General features: G+C 36.9%; 1 protein-coding gene across 2 annotated transcripts in view; it reads left to right on the forward strand.

Moving 5' to 3' along the window:
• mcoln3b (mucolipin TRP cation channel 3b) overlaps positions 1–21,309 on the forward strand; it is a 76,784-nt gene extending 55,475 nt beyond the window's left edge. For both annotated transcript variants that reach the window (XM_067445323.1, XM_067445324.1), the window contains exons 11-14: positions 14,547–14,669; positions 17,283–17,489; positions 19,821–19,951; positions 20,936–21,309. In XM_067445323.1, the coding sequence (XP_067301424.1) occupies positions 14,547–14,669; positions 17,283–17,489; positions 19,821–19,951; positions 20,936–20,966 (492 nt within the window). In that variant the 3' untranslated portion in view covers positions 20,967–21,309. The remainder of the gene's footprint in view (positions 1–14,546; positions 14,670–17,282; positions 17,490–19,820; positions 19,952–20,935) is intronic.
• The last annotated feature ends 3,568 nt before the right edge of the window (positions 21,310–24,877 follow it).

Here is a 24,877-nt window from a genome sequence, read left to right on the forward strand (position 1 = left end):
GCGAGTTTTAGTCACAATTCTGACCTTTTTCCCACACTATTGCGAGTTTTAGTCACAATTCTGACCTTTTTTCCCACACTATTGCGAGTTTTAGTCACAATTCTGACTTTTTTTCTCACAATTGTGAGTTTTAGTCACAATTCTGCCCTTTTTCCTCACATTTTCGAGTTTGTCACAATTCTGCCCTTTTTTCCCTCACAATTGCGAGTTTTAGTCACAATTCTGACCTTTTTCCCTCACAATTGCGAGTTTTAGTCACAATTCTGACCTTTTTTCCCTCACAATTGCGAGTTTTAGTCACAATTCTGACCTTTTTTCCCACACAATTGCGAGTTTTAGTCACAATTCTGACCTTTTTCCATCACAATTGCGAGTTTTAGTCACAATTCTGACCTTTTTTCCCTCACAATTGCGAGTTTTAGTCACAATTCTGACCTTTTTTCCCACACAATTGCGAGTTTTAGTCACAATTCTAACTTTTTTTCTTACAATTGTGAGTTTTAAAGTCACAATTCTGACCTTTTTTCCCTCACAATTGCGAGTTTTAGTCACAATTCTAACTTTTTTTCTCACAATTGTGAGTTTTAAAGTCACAATTCTGACCTTTTTCCCACACAATTGCGAGTTTTAGTCACAATTCTAACTTTTTTCTCACAATTGTGAGTTTTAAAGTCACAATTCTGACCTTTTTTCCCACACAATTGCGAGTTTTAGTCACAATTCTGACCTTTTTTCCCACACAATTGCGAGTTTTAGTCACAATTCTGACCTTTTTTCCCTCACAATTGAGTTTTAGTCACAATTCTGACCTTTTTTCCCACACAATTGCGAGTTTTAGTCACAATTCTGACCTTTTTTCCCACACAATTGCGAGTTTTAGTCACAATTCTGACTTTTTCTCTCACAATTGAGTTTTAGTCACAATTCTGACCTTTTTTCCCACACAATTGCGAGTTTTAGTCACAATTCTGACCTTTTTTCCCACACAATTGCGAGTTTTAGTCACAATTCTAACTTTTTTTCTTACAATTGCGAGTTTTAGTCACAATTCTAACTTTTTTTCTCACAATTGTTAGTTTTAAAGTCACAATTCTGACCTTTTTCCCACACAATTGCGAGTTTTAGTTACAATTCTAACTTTTTTCCTCACAATTGCGAGTTTTAAAGTCACAATTCTGACTTTTTTTCTCACAATTGCGAGTTTTAAAGTCACAATTCTGACCTTTTCCTCACAATTGCGAGTTTTAAAGTCACAATTTTGACTTTTTTTCTCACAATTGCGAGTTTTAGTCACAATTCTGACATTTTTTCCCACACAATTGCGAGTTTTAGTCACAATTCTGACCTTTTTTCTCACAATTGTGAGTTTTAGTCACAATTCTGACCTTTTTTCCCTCACAATTGCGAGTTTTAAAGTCACAATTCTGACCTTTTTCCTCACAATTGCGAGTTTTAAAGTCACAATTCTGACTTTTTTTCTCACAATTGTGAGTTTTAGTCACAATTCTGCCCTTTTTCCTCACATTTTCGAGTTTGTCACAATTCTGACCTTTTTTCCCTCACAATTGCGAGTTTTAGTCACAATTCTGCCCTTTTTCCTCACATTTTCGAGTTTGTCACAATTCTGACCTTTTTTCCCTCACAATTGCGAGTTTTAGTCACAATTCTGACCTTTTTTCCCACACTATTGCGAGTTTTAGTCACAATTCTGACCTTTTTTCCCTCACAATTGTGAGTTTTAGTCACAATTCTGACCTTTTTTCCCACACAATTGCGAGTTTTAGTCACAATTCTGACCTTTTTTCCCTCACAATTGCGAGTTTTAGTCACAATTCTGACCTTTTTTCCTTCACAATTGCGAGTTTTAGTCACAATTCTGACCTTTTTTCCCTCACAATTGCGAGTTTTAGTCACAATTCTAACTTTTTTTCTTACAATTGTGAGTTTTAAAGTCACAATTCTGACCTTTTTTCCCTCACAATTGCGAGTTTTAGTCACAATTCTGACCTTTTTTCCCTCACAATTGCGAGTTTTAGTCACAATTCTGACCTTTTTTCCCTCACAATTGCGAGTTTTAGTCACAATTCTGACCTTTTTTCCCTCACAATTGCGAGTTTTAGTCACAATTCTGACCTTTTTTCCCACACAATTGCGAGTTTTAGTCACAATTCTAACTTTTTTTCTTACAATTGTGAGTTTTAAAGTCACAATTCTGACCTTTTTTCCCTCACAATTGCGAGTTTTAGTCACAATTCTGACCTTTTTTCCCTCACAATTGCGAGTTTTAGTCACAATTCTGACCTTTTTTCCCTCACAATTGCGAGTTTTAGTCACAATTCTAACTTTTTTTCTTACAATTGTTAGTTTTAAAGTCACAATTCTGATTTATTTTCTCACAATTGTGAGTTTTAAAGTCACAATTCTAACTTTTTTCCCACACAATTGCGAGTTTTAGTCACAATTCTGACCTTTTTTCTCACAATTGTGAGTTTTAGTCACAATTCTGACCTTTTTTCCCTCACAATTGCGAGTTTTAAAGTCACAATTCTGACCTTTTTCCTCACAATTGCGAGTTTTAAAGTCACAATTCTGACTTTTTTTCTCACAATTGTGAGTTTTAGTCACAATTCTGCCCTTTTTCCTCACATTTTCGAGTTTGTCACAATTCTGACCTTTTTTCCCTCACAATTGCGAGTTTTAGTCACAATTCTGCCCTTTTTCCTCACATTTTCGAGTTTGTCACAATTCTGACCTTTTTTCCCTCACAATTGCGAGTTTTAGTCACAATTCTGACCTTTTTTCCCACACTATTGCGAGTTTTAGTCACAATTCTGACCTTTTTTCCCTCACAATTGTGAGTTTTAGTCACAATTCTGACCTTTTTTCCCACACAATTGCGAGTTTTAGTCACAATTCTGACCTTTTTTCCCTCACAATTGCGAGTTTTAGTCACAATTCTGACCTTTTTTCCCTCACAATTGCGAGTTTTAGTCACAATTCTGACCTTTTTTCCCTCACAATTGCGAGTTTTAGTCACAATTCTAACTTTTTTTCTTACAATTGTGAGTTTTAAAGTCACAATTCTGACCTTTTTTCCCTCACAATTGCGAGTTTTAGTCACAATTCTGACCTTTTTTCCCTCACAATTGCGAGTTTTAGTCACAATTCTGACCTTTTTTCCCTCACAATTGCGAGTTTTAGTCACAATTCTGACCTTTTTTCCCTCACAATTGCGAGTTTTAGTCACAATTCTGACCTTTTTTCCCACACAATTGCGAGTTTTAGTCACAATTCTAACTTTTTTTCTTACAATTGTGAGTTTTAAAGTCACAATTCTGACCTTTTTTCCCTCACAATTGCGAGTTTTAGTCACAATTCTGACCTTTTTTCCCTCACAATTGCGAGTTTTAGTCACAATTCTGACCTTTTTTCCCTCACAATTGCGAGTTTTAGTCACAATTCTAACTTTTTTTCTTACAATTGTGAGTTTTAAAGTCACAATTCTGACCTTTTTTCCCTCACAATTGCGAGTTTTAGTCACAATTCTGACCTTTTTTTCCTCACAATTGCGAGTTTTAGTCACAATTCTAACTTTTTTTCTTACAATTGAGTTTGTCACAATTCTGAAATTTTTTCCCACACAATTGCGAGTTTTAGTCACAATTCTGACCTTTTTTTCCTCACAATTGCGAGTTTTAGTCACAATTCTGACCTTTTTTCCTCACAATTGAGTTTGTCACAATTCTGAAATTTTTTCCCACACAATTGCGAGTTTTAGTCACAATTCTGACTTTTTTTCTTACAATTGTTAGTTTTAAAGTCACAATTCTGATTTATTTTCTCACAATTGTGAGTTTTAAAGTCACAATTCTAACTTTTTTCCCACACAATTGCGAGTTTTAGTCACAATTCTGACCTTTTTTCCTCACATTTTCGAGTTTGTCACAATTCTGACTTTTTCTCTCACAATTGAGTTTTAGTCACAATTCTGACTTTTTTCCCACACAATTGCGAGTTTTAGTCACAATTCTGACCTTTTTTCTCACAATTGTGAGTTTTAGTCACAATTCTGACCTTTTTTCCCACACTATTGCGAGTTTTAGTCACAATTCTGACCTTTTTCCCACACTATTGCGAGTTTTAGTCACAATTCTGACCTTTTTTCCCACACTATTGCGAGTTTTAGTCACAATTCTGACTTTTTTTCTCACAATTGTGAGTTTTAGTCACAATTCTGCCCTTTTTCCTCACATTTTCGAGTTTGTCACAATTCTGCCCTTTTTTCCCTCACAATTGCGAGTTTTAGTCACAATTCTGACCTTTTTCCCTCACAATTGCGAGTTTTAGTCACAATTCTGACCTTTTTTCCCTCACAATTGCGAGTTTTAGTCACAATTCTGACCTTTTTTCCCACACAATTGCGAGTTTTAGTCACAATTCTGACCTTTTTTCCCACACAATTGCGAGTTTTAGTCACAATTCTGACCTTTTTCCATCACAATTGCGAGTTTTAGTCACAATTCTGACCTTTTTTCCCTCACAATTGCGAGTTTTAGTCACAATTCTGACCTTTTTTCCCACACAATTGCGAGTTTTAGTCACAATTCTAACTTTTTTTCTTACAATTGTGAGTTTTAAAGTCACAATTCTGACCTTTTTTCCCTCACAATTGCGAGTTTTAGTCACAATTCTAACTTTTTTTCTCACAATTGTGAGTTTTAAAGTCACAATTCTGACCTTTTTCCCACACAATTGCGAGTTTTAGTCACAATTCTAACTTTTTTTCTCACAATTGTGAGTTTTAAAGTCACAATTCTGACCTTTTTTCCCACACAATTGCGAGTTTTAGTCACAATTCTGACCTTTTTTCCCACACAATTGCGAGTTTTAGTCACAATTCTGACCTTTTTTCCCTCACAATTGAGTTTTAGTCACAATTCTGACCTTTTTTCCCACACAATTGCGAGTTTTAGTCACAATTCTGACCTTTTTTCCCACACAATTGCGAGTTTTAGTCACAATTCTGACTTTTTCTCTCACAATTGAGTTTTAGTCACAATTCTGACCTTTTTTCCCACACAATTGCGAGTTTTAGTCACAATTCTGACCTTTTTTCCCACACAATTGCGAGTTTTAGTCACAATTCTAACTTTTTTTCTTACAATTGCGAGTTTTAGTCACAATTCTAACTTTTTTTCTCACAATTGTTAGTTTTAAAGTCACAATTCTGACCTTTTTCCCACACAATTGCGAGTTTTAGTTACAATTCTAACTTTTTTCCTCACAATTGCGAGTTTTAAAGTCACAATTCTGACTTTTTTTCTCACAATTGCGAGTTTTAGTCACAATTCTGACCTTTTTTCTCACAATTGTGAGTTTTAGTCACAATTCTGACCTTTTTTCCCTCACAATTGCGAGTTTTAAAGTCACAATTCTGACCTTTTTCCTCACAATTGCGAGTTTTAAAGTCACAATTCTGACTTTTTTTCTCACAATTGTGAGTTTTAGTCACAATTCTGCCCTTTTTCCTCACATTTTCGAGTTTGTCACAATTCTGACCTTTTTTCCCTCACAATTGCGAGTTTTAGTCACAATTCTGCCCTTTTTCCTCACATTTTCGAGTTTGTCACAATTCTGACCTTTTTTCCCTCACAATTGCGAGTTTTAGTCACAATTCTGACCTTTTTTCCCACACTATTGCGAGTTTTAGTCACAATTCTGACCTTTTTTCCCTCACAATTGTGAGTTTTAGTCACAATTCTGACCTTTTTTCCCACACAATTGCGAGTTTTAGTCACAATTCTGACCTTTTTTCCCTCACAATTGCGAGTTTTAGTCACAATTCTGACCTTTTTTCCCTCACAATTGCGAGTTTTAGTCACAATTCTGACCTTTTTTCCCTCACAATTGCGAGTTTGTCACAATTCTAACTTTTTTTCTTACAATTGTGAGTTTTAAAGTCACAATTCTGACCTTTTTTCCCTCACAATTGCGAGTTTTAGTCACAATTCTGACCTTTTTTCCCTCACAATTGCGAGTTTTAGTCACAATTCTGACCTTTTTTCCCTCACAATTGCGAGTTTTAGTCACAATTCTGACCTTTTTTCCCTCACAATTGCGAGTTTTAGTCACAATTCTAACTTTTTTTCTTACAATTGTGAGTTTTAAAGTCACAATTCTGACCTTTTTTCCCTCACAATTGCGAGTTTTAGTCACAATTCTGACCTTTTTTTCCTCACAATTGCGAGTTTTAGTCACAATTCTAACTTTTTTTCTTACAATTGAGTTTGTCACAATTCTGAAATTTTTTCCCACACAATTGCGAGTTTTAGTCACAATTCTGACCTTTTTTTCCTCACAATTGCGAGTTTTAGTCACAATTCTGACCTTTTTTCCTCACAATTGAGTTTGTCACAATTCTGAAATTTTTTCCCACACAATTGCGAGTTTTAGTCACAATTCTGACTTTTTTTCTTACAATTGTTAGTTTTAAAGTCACAATTCTGATTTATTTTCTCACAATTGTGAGTTTTAAAGTCACAATTCTAACTTTTTTCCCACACAATTGCGAGTTTTAGTCACAATTCTGACCTTTTTTCCTCACATTTTCGAGTTTGTCACAATTCTGACTTTTTCTCTCACAATTGAGTTTTAGTCACAATTCTGACTTTTTTCCCACACAATTGCGAGTTTTAGTCACAATTCTGACCTTTTTTCTCACAATTGTGAGTTTTAGTCACAATTCTGACCTTTTTTCCCACACTATTGCGAGTTTTAGTCACAATTCTGACCTTTTTCCCACACTATTGCGAGTTTTAGTCACAATTCTGACCTTTTTTCCCACACTATTGCGAGTTTTAGTCACAATTCTGACTTTTTTTCTCACAATTGTGAGTTTTAGTCACAATTCTGCCCTTTTTCCTCACATTTTCGAGTTTGTCACAATTCTGCCCTTTTTTCCCTCACAATTGCGAGTTTTAGTCACAATTCTGACCTTTTTCCCTCACAATTGCGAGTTTTAGTCACAATTCTGACCTTTTTTCCCTCACAATTGCGAGTTTTAGTCACAATTCTGACCTTTTTTCCCACACAATTGCGAGTTTTAGTCACAATTCTGACCTTTTTTCCCACACAATTGCGAGTTTTAGTCACAATTCTGACCTTTTTCCATCACAATTGCGAGTTTTAGTCACAATTCTGACCTTTTTTCCCTCACAATTGCGAGTTTTAGTCACAATTCTGACCTTTTTTCCCACACAATTGCGAGTTTTAGTCACAATTCTAACTTTTTTTCTTACAATTGTGAGTTTTAAAGTCACAATTCTGACCTTTTTTCCCTCACAATTGCGAGTTTTAGTCACAATTCTAACTTTTTTTCTCACAATTGTGAGCTTTAAAGTCACAATTCTGACCTTTTTCCCACACAATTGCGAGTTTTAGTCACAATTCTAACTTTTTTTCTCACAATTGTGAGTTTTAAAGTCACAATTCTGACCTTTTTTCCCACACAATTGCGAGTTTTAGTCACAATTCTGACCTTTTTTCCCACACAATTGCGAGTTTTAGTCACAATTCTGACCTTTTTTCCCTCACAATTGAGTTTTAGTCACAATTCTGACCTTTTTTCCCACACAATTGCGAGTTTTAGTCACAATTCTGACCTTTTTTCCCACACAATTGCGAGTTTTAGTCACAATTCTGACTTTTTCTCTCACAATTGAGTTTTAGTCACAATTCTGACCTTTTTTCCCACACAATTGCGAGTTTTAGTCACAATTCTGACCTTTTTTCCCACACAATTGCGAGTTTTAGTCACAATTCTAACTTTTTTTCTTACAATTGCGAGTTTTAGTCACAATTCTAACTTTTTTTCTCACAATTGTTAGTTTTAAAGTCACAATTCTGACCTTTTTCCCACACAATTGCGAGTTTTAGTTACAATTCTAACTTTTTTCCTCACAATTGCGAGTTTTAAAGTCACAATTCTGACTTTTTTTCTCACAATTGCGAGTTTTAAAGTCACAATTCTGACCTTTTCCTCACAATTGCGAGTTTTAAAGTCACAATTTTGACTTTTTTTCTCACAATTGCGAGTTTTAGTCACAATTCTGACATTTTTTCCCACACAATTGCGAGTTTTAGTCACAATTCTGACCTTTTTTCTCACAATTGTGAGTTTTAGTCACAATTCTGACCTTTTTTCCCTCACAATTGCGAGTTTTAAAGTCACAATTCTGACCTTTTTCCTCACAATTGCGAGTTTTAAAGTCACAATTCTGACTTTTTTTCTCACAATTGTGAGTTTTAGTCACAATTCTGCCCTTTTTCCTCACATTTTCGAGTTTGTCACAATTCTGACCTTTTTTCCCTCACAATTGCGAGTTTTAGTCACAATTCTGCCCTTTTTCCTCACATTTTCGAGTTTGTCACAATTCTGACCTTTTTTCCCTCACAATTGCGAGTTTTAGTCACAATTCTGACCTTTTTTCCCACACTATTGCGAGTTTTAGTCACAATTCTGACCTTTTTTCCCTCACAATTGTGAGTTTTAGTCACAATTCTGACCTTTTTTCCCACACAATTGCGAGTTTTAGTCACAATTCTGACCTTTTTTCCCTCACAATTGCGAGTTTTAGTCACAATTCTGACCTTTTTTCCTTCACAATTGCGAGTTTTAGTCACAATTCTGACCTTTTTTCCCTCACAATTGCGAGTTTTAGTCACAATTCTAACTTTTTTTCTTACAATTGTGAGTTTTAAAGTCACAATTCTGACCTTTTTTCCCTCACAATTGCGAGTTTTAGTCACAATTCTGACCTTTTTTCCCTCACAATTGCGAGTTTTAGTCACAATTCTGACCTTTTTTCCCTCACAATTGCGAGTTTTAGTCACAATTCTGACCTTTTTTCCCTCACAATTGCGAGTTTTAGTCACAATTCTGACCTTTTTTCCCACACAATTGCGAGTTTTAGTCACAATTCTAACTTTTTTTCTTACAATTGTGAGTTTTAAAGTCACAATTCTGACCTTTTTTCCCTCACAATTGCGAGTTTTAGTCACAATTCTGACCTTTTTTCCCTCACAATTGCGAGTTTTAGTCACAATTCTGACCTTTTTTCCCTCACAATTGCGAGTTTTAGTCACAATTCTAACTTTTTTTCTTACAATTGTGAGTTTTAAAGTCACAATTCTGACCTTTTTTCCCTCACAATTGCGAGTTTTAGTCACAATTCTGACCTTTTTTTCCTCACAATTGCGAGTTTTAGTCACAATTCTAACTTTTTTTCTTACAATTGAGTTTGTCACAATTCTGAAATTTTTTCCCACACAATTGCGAGTTTTAGTCACAATTCTGACTTTTTTTCTTACAATTGTTAGTTTTAAAGTCACAATTCTGATTTATTTTCTCACAATTGTGAGTTTTAAAGTCACAATTCTAACTTTTTTCCCACACAATTGCGAGTTTTAGTCACAATTCTGACCTTTTTTCTCACAATTGTGAGTTTTAGTCACAATTCTGACCTTTTTTCCCTCACAATTGCGAGTTTTAAAGTCACAATTCTGACCTTTTTCCTCACAATTGCGAGTTTTAAAGTCACAATTCTGACTTTTTTTCTCACAATTGTGAGTTTTAGTCACAATTCTGCCCTTTTTCCTCACATTTTCGAGTTTGTCACAATTCTGACCTTTTTTCCCTCACAATTGCGAGTTTTAGTCACAATTCTGCCCTTTTTCCTCACATTTTCGAGTTTGTCACAATTCTGACCTTTTTTCCCTCACAATTGCGAGTTTTAGTCACAATTCTGACCTTTTTTCCCACACTATTGCGAGTTTTAGTCACAATTCTGACCTTTTTTCCCTCACAATTGTGAGTTTTAGTCACAATTCTGACCTTTTTTCCCACACAATTGCGAGTTTTAGTCACAATTCTGACCTTTTTTCCCTCACAATTGCGAGTTTTAGTCACAATTCTGACCTTTTTTCCCTCACAATTGCGAGTTTTAGTCACAATTCTGACCTTTTTTCCCTCACAATTGCGAGTTTTAGTCACAATTCTAACTTTTTTTCTTACAATTGTGAGTTTTAAAGTCACAATTCTGACCTTTTTTCCCTCACAATTGCGAGTTTTAGTCACAATTCTGACCTTTTTTCCCTCACAATTGCGAGTTTTAGTCACAATTCTGACCTTTTTTCCCTCACAATTGCGAGTTTTAGTCACAATTCTGACCTTTTTTCCCTCACAATTGCGAGTTTTAGTCACAATTCTGACCTTTTTTCCCACACAATTGCGAGTTTTAGTCACAATTCTAACTTTTTTTCTTACAATTGTGAGTTTTAAAGTCACAATTCTGACCTTTTTTCCCTCACAATTGCGAGTTTTAGTCACAATTCTGACCTTTTTTCCCTCACAATTGCGAGTTTTAGTCACAATTCTGACCTTTTTTCCCTCACAATTGCGAGTTTTAGTCACAATTCTAACTTTTTTTCTTACAATTGTGAGTTTTAAAGTCACAATTCTGACCTTTTTTCCCTCACAATTGCGAGTTTTAGTCACAATTCTGACCTTTTTTTCCTCACAATTGCGAGTTTTAGTCACAATTCTAACTTTTTTTCTTACAATTGAGTTTGTCACAATTCTGAAATTTTTTCCCACACAATTGCGAGTTTTAGTCACAATTCTGACCTTTTTTTCCTCACAATTGCGAGTTTTAGTCACAATTCTGACCTTTTTTCCTCACAATTGAGTTTGTCACAATTCTGAAATTTTTTCCCACACAATTGCGAGTTTTAGTCACAATTCTGACTTTTTTTCTTACAATTGTTAGTTTTAAAGTCACAATTCTGATTTATTTTCTCACAATTGTGAGTTTTAAAGTCACAATTCTAACTTTTTTCCCACACAATTGCGAGTTTTAGTCACAATTCTGACCTTTTTTCCTCACATTTTCGAGTTTGTCACAATTCTGACTTTTTCTCTCACAATTGAGTTTTAGTCACAATTCTGACTTTTTTCCCACACAATTGCGAGTTTTAGTCACAATTCTGACCTTTTTTCTCACAATTGTGAGTTTTAGTCACAATTCTGACCTTTTTTCCCACACTATTGCGAGTTTTAGTCACAATTCTGACCTTTTTCCCACACTATTGCGAGTTTTAGTCACAATTCTGACCTTTTTTCCCACACTATTGCGAGTTTTAGTCACAATTCTGACTTTTTTTCTCACAATTGTGAGTTTTAGTCACAATTCTGCCCTTTTTCCTCACATTTTCGAGTTTGTCACAATTCTGCCCTTTTTTCCCTCACAATTGCGAGTTTTAGTCACAATTCTGACCTTTTTCCCTCACAATTGCGAGTTTTAGTCACAATTCTGACCTTTTTTCCCTCACAATTGCGAGTTTTAGTCACAATTCTGACCTTTTTTCCCACACAATTGCGAGTTTTAGTCACAATTCTGACCTTTTTTCCCACACAATTGCGAGTTTTAGTCACAATTCTGACCTTTTTCCATCACAATTGCGAGTTTTAGTCACAATTCTGACCTTTTTTCCCTCACAATTGCGAGTTTTAGTCACAATTCTGACCTTTTTTCCCACACAATTGCGAGTTTTAGTCACAATTCTAACTTTTTTTCTTACAATTGTGAGTTTTAAAGTCACAATTCTGACCTTTTTTCCCTCACAATTGCGAGTTTTAGTCACAATTCTAACTTTTTTTCTCACAATTGTGAGTTTTAAAGTCACAATTCTGACCTTTTTCCCACACAATTGCGAGTTTTAGTCACAATTCTAACTTTTTTTCTCACAATTGTGAGTTTTAAAGTCACAATTCTGACCTTTTTTCCCACACAATTGCGAGTTTTAGTCACAATTCTGACCTTTTTTCCCACACAATTGCGAGTTTTAGTCACAATTCTGACCTTTTTTCCCTCACAATTGAGTTTTAGTCACAATTCTGACCTTTTTTCCCACACAATTGCGAGTTTTAGTCACAATTCTGACCTTTTTTCCCACACAATTGCGAGTTTTAGTCACAATTCTGACTTTTTCTCTCACAATTGAGTTTTAGTCACAATTCTGACCTTTTTTCCCACACAATTGCGAGTTTTAGTCACAATTCTGACCTTTTTTCCCACACAATTGCGAGTTTTAGTCACAATTCTAACTTTTTTTCTTACAATTGCGAGTTTTAGTCACAATTCTAACTTTTTTTCTCACAATTGTTAGTTTTAAAGTCACAATTCTGACCTTTTTCCCACACAATTGCGAGTTTTAGTTACAATTCTAACTTTTTTCCTCACAATTGCGAGTTTTAAAGTCACAATTCTGACTTTTTTTCTCACAATTGCGAGTTTTAAAGTCACAATTCTGACCTTTTTCCTCACAATTGCGAGTTTTAAAGTCACAATTTTGACTTTTTTTCTCACAATTGCGAGTTTTAGTCACAATTCTGACATTTTTTCCCACACAATTGCGAGTTTTAGTCACAATTCTGACCTTTTTTCTCACAATTGTGAGTTTTAGTCACAATTCTGACCTTTTTTCCCTCACAATTGCGAGTTTTAAAGTCACAATTCTGACCTTTTTCCTCACAATTGCGAGTTTTAAAGTCACAATTCTGACTTTTTTTCTCACAATTGTGAGTTTTAGTCACAATTCTGCCCTTTTTCCTCACATTTTCGAGTTTGTCACAATTCTGACCTTTTTTCCCTCACAATTGCGAGTTTTAGTCACAATTCTGCCCTTTTTCCTCACATTTTCGAGTTTGTCACAATTCTGACCTTTTTTCCCTCACAATTGCGAGTTTTAGTCACAATTCTGACCTTTTTTCCCACACTATTGCGAGTTTTAGTCACAATTCTGACCTTTTTTCCCTCACAATTGTGAGTTTTAGTCACAATTCTGACCTTTTTTCCCACACAATTGCGAGTTTTAGTCACAATTCTGACCTTTTTTCCCTCACAATTGCGAGTTTTAGTCACAATTCTGACCTTTTTTCCCTCACAATTGCGAGTTTTAGTCACAATTCTGACCTTTTTTCCCTCACAATTGCGAGTTTTAGTCACAATTCTAACTTTTTTTCTTACAATTGTGAGTTTTAAAGTCACAATTCTGACCTTTTTTCCCTCACAATTGCGAGTTTTAGTCACAATTCTGACCTTTTTTCCCTCACAATTGCGAGTTTTAGTCACAATTCTGACCTTTTTTTCCTCACAATTGCGAGTTTTAGTCACAATTCTGACCTTTTTTCCCTCACAATTGCGAGTTTTAGTCACAATTCTGACCTTTTTTCCCACACAATTGCGAGTTTTAGTCACAATTCTAACTTTTTTTCTTACAATTGTGAGTTTTAACGTCACAATTCTGACCTTTTTTCCCTCACAATTGCGAGTTTTAGTCACAATTCTGACCTTTTTTCCCTCACAATTGCGAGTTTTAATCACAATTCTGACCTTTTTTCCCTCACAATTGCGAGTTTTAGTCACAATTCTAACTTTTTTTCTTACAATTGTGAGTTTTAAAGTCACAATTCTGACCTTTTTTCCCTCACAATTGCGAGTTTTAGTCACAATTCTGACCTTTTTTTCCTCACAATTGCGAGTTTTAGTCACAATTCTAACTTTTTTTCTTACAATTGTGAGTTTTAAAGTCACAATTCTGAAATTTTTTCCCACACAATTGCGAGTTTTAGTCACAATTCTGACTTTTTTTCTTACAATTGTTAGTTTTAAAGTCACAATTCTGATTTATTTTCTCACAATTGTGAGTTTTAAAGTCACAATTCTAACTTTTTTCCCACACAATTGCGAGTTTTAGTCACAATTCTGACCTTTTTTCCTCACATTTTCGAGTTTGTCACAATTCTGACTTTTTCTCTCACAATTGAGTTTTAGTCACAATTCTGACCTTTTTTCCCACACAATTGCGAGTTTTAGTCACAATTCTAACTTTTTTTCTTACAATTGTGAGTTTTAAAGTCACAATTCTGATTTATTTTCTCACAATTGTGAGTTTTAAAGTCACAATTCTAACTTTTTTTCTCACAATTGTGAGTTTTAGTCACAATTCTGACCTTTTTTCCTCACATTTTCGAGTTTGTCACAATTCTGACCTTTTTTCCCTCACAATTGCAAGTTTTAGTCACAATTCTAACTTTTATTTTCTCACAATTGCATGATATAAAGTCACAATTCTGTGATTGAATTCTGAAAAAGAAAATTCTGAAACAGAATTGTGACTTTATATCATGCAATTGCGAGTTTATATCTCACAATTCTGACTTTATAACTCTGATATAATTCTTTGATTTTTAGAACTCTAAATAAAAAAATTAAATGAGTAATTTTAACTTATCTCAGAATTTATATAGTGGTGGAAACGGGCTTCCATAGAAATGTGAGATAGAAATGTGAAAAATAGTTTTGTGTGTAATGTATGGTGGTAGACTTATTCATTCCTTCAGCAAAAGCAGTTATGTTGGTGTGAAGCGATTGCGCCCTCTGTTGACTGTGGTGTGTAACTGCTTGTATTTGATTTCCTCTGGTCAGATTCTCATCATCACTCTGCGAGCCGCGTTTCCAAACGTCATCCGCTTCACCTGCTGCGCCGCCATGATTTACCTCGGGTACTGTTTCTGTGGCTGGATCGTGCTGGGACCCTACCACGCCAAGGCAGGTCTTCAGAACAGCTTAATACTGCTCATACTGCTTTCAAAGCAGCCTGGATTTGTACTGATAATTTTGTGTTCGTCAAAATGTGCGGTATACAACAGAGAAATGCAATATACAGTGTGTGTGTGTGTGTGTGTGTGTGTGTGTGTGTGTATATGTGTATATATATATATACACTATTGTTCAAAATAATAGCAGTACAATGTGACTAACCAGAATAATCAAGGTTTTTAGTATATTTTTTATTGCTACGTGGCAAACAAGTTACCAGTAGGTTCAGTAGATTGTCAGAAAACAAACAAGACCCAGCATTCATGATATGCACGCTCTTAAGGCTGTGCAATTGGGCAATTAGTTGAATTAGTTGAAAGGGGTGTGTTCAAAAAAATAGCAGTGTGGCATTCAATCACTGAGGTCATCAATTTTGTGAAGAAACAGGTGTGAATCAGGTGACCCCTATTTAAGGATGAAGCCAACACTTGTTGAACATGCATTTGAAAGCTGAGGAAAATGGGTCGTTCAAGACATTGTTCAGAAGAACAGCGTACTTTGATTAAAAAGTTGATTAGAGAGGGGAAAACCTATAAAGAGGTGCAAAAAATGATAGGCTGTTCAGCTAAAATGATCTCCAATGCCTTAAAATGGAGAGCAAAACCAGAGAGACGTGGAAGAAAACGGAAGACAACCATCAAAATGGATAGAAGAATAACCAGAATGGCAAAGGCTCAGCCAATGATCACCTCCAGGATGATCAAAGACAGTCTGGAGTTACCTGTAAGTACTGTGACAGTTAGAAGACGTCTGTGTGAAGCTAATCTATTTTCAAGAATCCCCCACAAAGTCCCTCTGTTAAAAAAAGGGCATGTGCAGAAGAGGTTACAATTTGGAGGAACATTTTGTGGACTGATGAGAGTAAAATTGTTCTTTTTGGGTCCAAGGGCCACAGGCAGTTTGTGAGACGACCCCCAAACTCTGAATTCAAGCCACAGTACACAGTGAAGACAGTGAAGCATGGAGGTGCAAGCATCATGATATGGGCATGTTTCTCCTACTATGGTGTTGGGCCTATTTATCGCATACCAGGGATCATGGATCAGTTTGCATATGTTAAAATACTTGAAGAGGTCATGTTGCCCTATGCTGAAGAGGACATGCCCTTGAAACGGTTGTTTCAACAAGACAATGACCCAAAACACACTAGTAAACGGGCAAAGTCTTGGTTCCAAACCAACAAAATGAATGTTATGGAGTGGCCAGCCCAATCTCCAGACCTTAATCCAATTGAGAACTTGTGGGGTGATATCAAAAATGCTGTTTCTGAAGCAAAACCAAGAAATGTGAATGAATTGTGGAATGTTGTTAAAGAATCATGGAGTGGAATAACAGCTGAGAGGTGCCACAAGTTGGTTGACTCCATGCCACACAGATGTCAAGCAGTTTTAAAAAACTGTGGTCATACAACTAAATATTAGTTTAGTGATTCACAGGATTGCTAAATCCCAGAAAAAAAAAATGTTTGTACAAAATAGTTTTGAGTTTGTACAGTCAAAGGTAGACACTGCTATTTTTTTGAACACACCCCTTTCAACTAATTGCCCAATTGCACAGCCTTAAGAGCGTGCATATCATGAATGCTGGGTCTTGTTTGTTTTCTGACAATCTACTGAACCTACTGGTAACTTGTTTGCCACGTAGCAATAAAAAATATACTAAAAACCTTGATTATTCTGGTTAGTCACATTGTACTGCTATTATTTTGAACAATACTGTATATATATATATATATATATATATATATATATATATATATATATATATATATATATATATATATAGGTGCAGATCATATAATTAGAATATTATCAAAAAGTCGATTTATTTTTAACTAATTCCGATCAAAAAGTGAAAGTTGTATATTATATTCATTACATCATTACACACAGACAGAATGTTTATTTCTTTTAATGTTGACGATTATAACTGACAACTAAAGAAAATCCCAAATTCAGTATCTCAGAAAATTAGAATATTACTTAAGACCAATACAAATGTTTTTTAGAAATCTTGGCCAACTGAAAAGTATGAACATGAAAGGTGTGAGCATGTACACAGAACTCAATACTTAGTTGTGGCTCCTTTTGTCTGAATTACTGCAGAAAAGCGCCGTGGCATGGAGTCGATCAGTCTGTCGGCTTAGGTGTTATGAGAGCCCAGGTTGTTCAGATAGTGGCCTTCAGCTCTTCTGCATTGTTGGGTTTGGCATATCGCATCTTCCTCTTCACAGTAACCCTTAGATGTCCTATGGGGTTAAGGTCAGGCGAGTTTGCTGGCCAACTATGAACAGGGATACCATGGTCCTTAAACCAGGCACTGTGTGCATGATATTCTAATTATAGGACCAACACCTGTAAATGTATTAATACAATTTACAAGCCACATAAGGTATTAAAATAAACACATTTCTGCCATCTGACAGTGTCGAATCTAAAATTGTGTAGAATATTAAGTGTCTTTTAAACCCCGGTATGCCAGAAAGGAAGCTTACATCCCCCATCTACTGTCAGAAATGTGAAATACATGGTTATGATTATGTGTATATTGTTTGTCCATCAGTTTCGGACACTGAACGTGGTGTCCGAAAGTCTGTTCTCCCTCATCAATGGCGACGATATGTTCGCCACCTTTAAGAAGATGCAGCAGAAGAGTTACGTGGTGTGGCTTTTCAGCCGCGTCTATCTCTACACGTTTGTGTCTCTGTTCATCTACATGGTGCTCAGTCTGTTCATCACGCTCATCACGGACACCTACGACACCATCAAGGTGAGAGAACCAATCATCCGTCATCAGTGGTACTATATTCTACTGGAACTTTAAAGGGTTAGCTCACCCAAAAATGTAAATTTTGTTGGACAGCCGTCAGACCTCCGTTCATCTTCACACACAGATGAAGATATTAGTGTTGAAATCCGATGGCTCAGAAAGGCCTTCATTGACACCAATGTCATTTCCTCTCTCAAGACCCATAAAGGCACTAAAGAGACGTCGTTACAAAGCCCATCTCACTACAGCGGCTCTACAATCATTTATGAAGACACAAGAATAGTTTTTGTGTGCAGAAAAACAAAATAACGACTTATATAGTGATGGCCGATTTCAAATCAAAGCTTCGAACCGTTATGAATCAGTGAATCTCTATGAAGATTATAAAACAGGCTAATCTCTTGTGTTACAGCCACCACCGCAACACTCGAGGGACAACACAAAAGGCTCGTAATAGGGTTTTTATTTTCGAACACCTAATCTTAACACAAAGTGGGGGACACAGAAGGCACAGAATCAGAACCAGCAGAGAGGTTCCATATATATATAGGCTCATCCGATCCACAGGTGTAAGGAATCTGTACGTAACAAGACAGAAATAACATTTCCACAATAGACTGTAAAAAAAAGAGCCGTTCTGAAGCCTAAAGTAGAGGCGAGCTGGGCGTCGCCATCTTGTGAGCGAGTCATCGCGTGTCACTCCTGGATAACAGAAAATGGGCAAAAAGGCGGGATGTGGGCGGAGCTTAGGTGACGCAATGACTATAGACGGCAGATAAATGGCTATCCACTTGTAACCACGCCCTTAATTATGCAGAACTTTAAGGATTTATATAACGTAAACGAATGAGTTATAAAAAAATTCACCCCCTCACAGTTGTCATGAAGGTCACAATTAGCCGTATAGACCAAAACCACAATTTATACCAGGCTGTAAACATGTTTTTTTTCTGCTGTAAAGTTGAGAATTTTAACTAGGGGCTCAATGAGATTCTGCTCCTTCTGGAGCTGCTCTAGTGGCCAGTTGAGGAACTGCAGTTTACATTACTTCCGTATTGGCTTTGTTAGGGGTTAACAGCTTATGACCCAAGACCAGTAGTGAAGAAATGAAGACAGAGTCAGGATTGCAATTAAATAAAAGAAAAATTTACTTAAGAATAGTTTGCAGTTTCAAAAACAGAAGCCAGCTTCAAGTCTCACAAGGAGTTCGTAGGCCGCGCTCCCTCTCTCACCGTCTCGCTGCCTCGCCCTATCATACATACAATTGTCCCAACAGTTATACCGTTTTCAAGGTCTTATCCACGTCATTACTGCAATGTGGATGGTTCTGATTGGTTTAGAGACAATGCACAGTCATGGTAAATTTCCACTCGAGTCAGTTAATCTGATGCACGTTTCCACTGACGTGTCACTTGTTGACGCTTTCACCCCAGAATCAGGCCCGTAGTGACCTTCCAGATCTGGAGCAGGCGCCAGAACAACAAGTCCACCCATCTCTTAGGGTGCCCATTGACACCATTCTGACCTGTAACACAGAATATTGCGCACATACACAGATACACAGTCTCTCGAGGGTTGGAGCTGATTAAGCTCCAGTTCTAACCAGTTCTTACCAAAACATACTGATAACATGTGCTTTCCTTTAGTGAGAGGAACACACAATAGTACAGGCAATATTCATCTTGAGTCTTTAGTGTTGCAGTAAAAGGAAATATAAAAGGAATAAAATATAATAAATTAAATGAAAGACAAATCCATATTTCATCTCTGGAAGCCGGGCTAAGTGAGCAAACGCTGTTACTGCACTCTTGACATGTTAGGGGTGTGTGATACCTCAAATCCAAACACACGACCTTGTTGCCAGTGTTTAGTGACACATCACACATCTCTAGGCCAGACCCTCAGTCACTCCTCAGAGACCAAATACACACTTTAGAAAACAAGAAACAAAACAAAATCATAACTGGATAGAATCATTATAATAATATAGGATAAATATTGATTAAAGTTTTGATTTTGAAGTTAATTAGGATATAAATATATACAGGTATATTGAAGCGGCAGTGGATTTCAGAATCCCCCCTTCAGCTTCAAGAGAGATCGCGGGTGTTTGCCGCTTAATTTCCACCCACTAGAGGGCAGACAAAGCATTAGGACAGAAATAACCAGTTCAACTACATGCAGAAGTGACATGCATACATGCTCTTGACATGAGAAATTAGTTTAAATGTTTTTCTTACTCTTATGCTATTTCATTTTTTTAAGAGTCCAAACCAGTAAAGTAAAATGCGAACTGTATGTGCTGTACTGATTTAGTCGTTTTTGTTGCAGCATCAGCGGTTGGACGGGGAGCCCGTGTCAGATCTCCAGGCGTTTATCATGCAGTGTAAAGATCCTCCTGAATCGGGCCGCTTCAGTGCGAATGAGCCCAGCCGCAGATCCCTGATGTGCTGCTCACACAGGTGAACCATCAGAAAATGCTCATCTGTTCTGTGTATTTGCAAAAGCTGATGTTTGAACATCATTAAAGGGATAGTTCACCCAAAAATGAAGATTAGATGTTTATCTGCTGACCCCAGTGCATCCAACATGTTGGTGTGTTTGTTTCTTCAGGAGAACACAAATGAAGATTTTTAACTCAACCGTTGCTGTCTGCCAGTTATAATGCATGTGAATGGGTAACAACTCTATGAGAGTAAAAAAAAAAAAACATTCTTAGACAGCATGCACAAAAACCCTGCTGCTCCTGACGACACATTGATGTCTTAAGACATGAACCAATCAGTTTCTGTGAGAAACACAACAGTATTTGTTATTTTTTTACCTCATATCAGGCGAATCTCATCTAGTGTTTCCATCGGCTATTACTTCCGTCTGGTGAGGTCAAACTGGCGTGATCATAGATATATATTATGTAGATGCCTCATTTGACCGATCCACGCAGGTACTAATGAGGAATCTATATATATATATCTATATATATATCTATGATCGCACCAGTTTGACCTTATCAGACGGAAGTAATAGCCGATGGGAACACTAGATGAGATTCGCCAGTATATGAGGTAAAAAAATAACAAATACTGTTGTGTTTCTCACAGAAACTGATCGGTTCGTGTCTTAAGACATCAATGTGTCGTCAGGAGCAGCAGGGTTTTTGTGCACGTTGTCTAACCATTTTTTGTTTTTTTGTTTGTTTTGCTCTCATAGAATTGTTACCCATTAACCCCATTATATGACCTACACACAGCAACGTTTGAGTTAAAAATCTTCATCTGTGTTCAACTGAAGAAACAAACACACCTACATGTTGGATGCACTGGGGGTCAGCAGATAAACATCACAGGCTCATTTTTGGGTGAACTATCCCTTTAAAGCTCTTTTGACTCCTAAGATCAGTGTGTGAGACTGAGAGGAAGTAAACGTGATATTGGTTTTTGATGCAGGGCGTGTGGCTCTGATGACAACACAGACTGAGCGAAATGATCTCAACCTTCATTTGGACTCTGTGTGATTGGTGATGAGCAGCAGTGTGTGAAAGTTTGGATTGCGAGTGATAATATCTGTCTGTATGTTCAGATAGTAAGTGTTTATATAAATATATATAAAGCTAATGAACAGCAGAGCTGCCTAAACGTGTTTTTGTTTGAGCACATCAATGTTTAGTACATTATAAAACCTCTCCATTTTACGGAAAATTGTACATTTGTGTAATTATTATTTATTATAACTATTTTGTTATTGGTGTAAAGATGAAGTTTACTTGTACTGGAGGACATTCATTCAACGGCTAAAATAACAGCTTGTTAAGGATATAAAAGGCAACTCAACTTAATAAACTGATTTACAATCAATCTCCATGCTCTCCTTGTGTTTCTATGTGTGTGTTAATACAACTCAGCAGCAAGCCAAAATCCATTCAAATAAAAACTGAAGCAGACACAATAAATAGCATTATTCACTTATGATACACTGTTCACTTTCATCACTTTATTCACTAATGTTACACTGTTCACAAGTCAAAATGGACAAAAATCCAACTACATAAAAGTGAATTAATTCAATTATACATTAAATCAAAATGGACAAAATTCTAAATTATCACAGTGTATACTATTACATAAAAGTGAATTAATTCAATTATCACAAAGACAAAATGGACAAAAATGAACAATTACGACAGTGTATACTATTACATAAAAGTGCATTTATGAAATTATCACAAAGTCAAAATGGGCAAAAATTCAAACTTCTGACAGTGTATACTATTACATAAAAGTGAATTTATTAAATTATCATATGTCACAATTAACAAAAATTCAAAATTACAACAGTGTATATTATTACATAAAAGTGAATTTATTAAATTATCACATAAGGTCAAAATTGACAAAAATCCCAAATTATGACAGTATACTATTACATAAAAGGGAATTTATTCAATTATCACAAAATCAAAATGAACAAAAATTACGACTGTGTATGCTATTACGCAAAAGTGAATTTATTCAATTATCTCATTAAGTCAAAATGGACAAAAATCCAAAATTACGACAGTATACTATTACATAAAAGGGAATTTATTCAATTATCAGATTATGTCAAAATGGACAAAAATGTAAGATTATGACTGTATATAATTATGTAAAAGTTAATTTATTAAATTATCACATAAGGTCAAAAGGGACAAAAATTGTCTCAGTTACGTATGGTAACCCTTGTTTCCTGAAGGAGGGAATGGAGACGTATCAGCTATTATTCCCCTATCAGCTTCGAGATATAGAAAACGGGCCAATAAACATTGGCGTGCGTGCTGTGCATATTGGATCCCGCCCCCGCGTGCGGGTATAAAGCGGAAGCGATCGCCACGCGCTGTTGTTTTTCACTGAGGAGCCGAACCAAGCCTCGAACTGCAGTGATGGTACAGCAACTGTGGCGACCGGACGTACGTCTACGTTCCCTCCTTCAGGGAACGAGGATTACATACGTAACCGAGACGTTCCCTTTCAGTCGGTCACTATGACGTATGTCGGTGACTGACGAATTGGATCTCTATGGAAAACGCCACAGTTACTACCACTTCCAGTGCCCTGCCGGAGTCCCTTGGACCCCGTCTGAACGGGCGGGGAATTTCCTGCAGGAAGAGTCACACTGCTGTTCCACAAGACCCATTCAGCGGACTATTGGAAAATGCTGGGAAAGTGTGCCTCTGGAGGCCGCTGCGGAAGCCTCACTACCCCGAAGAGGGATGCCGTGTGGAAATTACACGTATGGACTGGCCGTGGCCAGTACAACATACAGGAGTCCCAGGGGTGGCCCCGGCCCTCTTGGGCGGAGGACAGTCACCGCACTGAGACGGCAGAGCGGGCTCTGCTGTGGGAAAGACACGGGCTCACCGTAGGGAGCTGTACCGTGGAGAATACACATATGGGACCGCCGTGGGGGTCTCAACATATGGAACCCAGCCTAACACAAGTTCCACCAATGCATACAAGTGTTAGACCTGGCGTCAGACGCACCGCCACGTCTGACTGCCGTGGGTTGCGGAGGACTCGGCAGGGTTTACCAATCTTGGGAGCTCAACTGGAGCATATAAGCGCACGTATCCATTCCATGAGGACGTGAGTGGCGCAGCAAGCCGACACTAGAACGGGCACTCCGGTGCTACCGACTATGAGAATTGAGTACACGGGAAGATACCGGCTCTACAATCAATCAATCAATCAATCAACTTTATTTATATAGCGCTTTTACAATCACGATTGTGTCAAAGCAGCTTCACAGTGTCAAACAGGATAATATTGCGACAAAATTAGATTTGGCTGTACAGTCGTTCTGGAGAAAACAGTGATGTTATCAGCTTATTTTAATTTATCATATAGCGACAATGTTGGCAGATCAGTATTATATTTGATAGAATTAAATAAGACCTAATTCATACATTTTATTTGTATAATAAGTTGAATAACTTTAATCATATTTTTAGTGTCCCCAACTGAGCAAGCCAAGCCAAAGGCGACAGTGGCAAGGAACCAAAACTCCATCAGGGCATGATGGAGAAAAATAAACCTTGGGAGAAACCAGACTCAGTCGGGGTGCCAGTTCTCCTCTGGCCTATTAACACACCGTGTAAGATTATTATTCTGGCAACCTTACAGGTCGGAAATCATATTAGATTGGAATATTCAAAATTTCAGGGTATCACGGAAGAGACATTTATTTGGAAATAAATGATGGGATGGGGCGTCGATTACACAAGAGTATGAATACATGAAAGATCGGAATTATTGCGCCGAAGACGGGTTTTGAGCATGTCGTGCCAGTGAGGCAAATTCAGAGGAGACACCAATTGACACGGCTCAGCAGACACTCCAGGATGTGCTGGTCATGTCCCGGCAGGTCCACCATCCGATCCGGACAGGGCCCAGATCCGGGATAAACCTCGGGATAAACAGAGAGACTAACATTAGCGTAGATGCCACTCTTTTTATGATGTAACGAGTACATCAGGTGTTATGGGAAGTGTTCCCGGTTCTGGCTGACCTAGTTAATGCAGCCTAACAATCAGTCAATTGATCTGAATAATGAAAGTTAAAAATGTTCTATGTGTATGCCATAGTAAAGAGATGTGTTTTTAGTCTAGATTTAAACTGACAGAGTGTGTCTGCTTCCCGAACAATGCTAGGAAGACTGTTCCACAGTTTAGGAGCTAAATAGGAAAATGATCGACCGCCTGCAGTTGATTTAGATATTCTAGGTATTATCAACTGGCCAGAGTTTTGAGACCGCAATAGACGTGATGGAGTATAATGGGTTAAGAGCTCGCTTAAGTACCGGGGAGCTAAACCATTTAGTGCTTTGTAAGTAATAAGCAAGATTTTAAAATGTATGCGATGTTTAATATGGAGCCATTGCAATGTTGACAGAACTGGACTAATATGATCATACTTCCTGGTTCTGTAAGAACTCGAGCTGCTGCGTTTTGGACCAGCTGGAGTTTGTTTATTAAGCGAGCAGGGCAACCACCCAGTAGAGCATTACAATAATCTAGCCTTGAGCTCATGAACGCATGTACTAACTGTTCAGCATTTTGCATTGAAAGCATGTGCCGTAATTTAGATATATTTTTAAGATGATAGAATGCGGTTTTACAGATGCTAGAAACGTGGCTTTCAAATGAAAGATTGGTATCAAAAAGCACACCCAGGTTCCTCACTGACGACGAGGGCTTGACAGAGCAGTCATCAAGTGTTAGACAGTATTCTCGGTTACTACTTGTGGAGCTTTTCTGTCCAATAATTAAAAATTCAGTTTTATCTGAATTAAGTTGCAGGAAATTACTATTCATCCAATTTTTTATATCAGCTATGCATTCCGTTAATCTACAC

Source organism: Pseudorasbora parva, chromosome 6 (assembly GCF_024679245.1).
Source record: "Pseudorasbora parva isolate DD20220531a chromosome 6, ASM2467924v1, whole genome shotgun sequence".
NCBI classification, from domain to species: domain Eukaryota; kingdom Metazoa; phylum Chordata; class Actinopteri; order Cypriniformes; family Gobionidae; genus Pseudorasbora; species Pseudorasbora parva.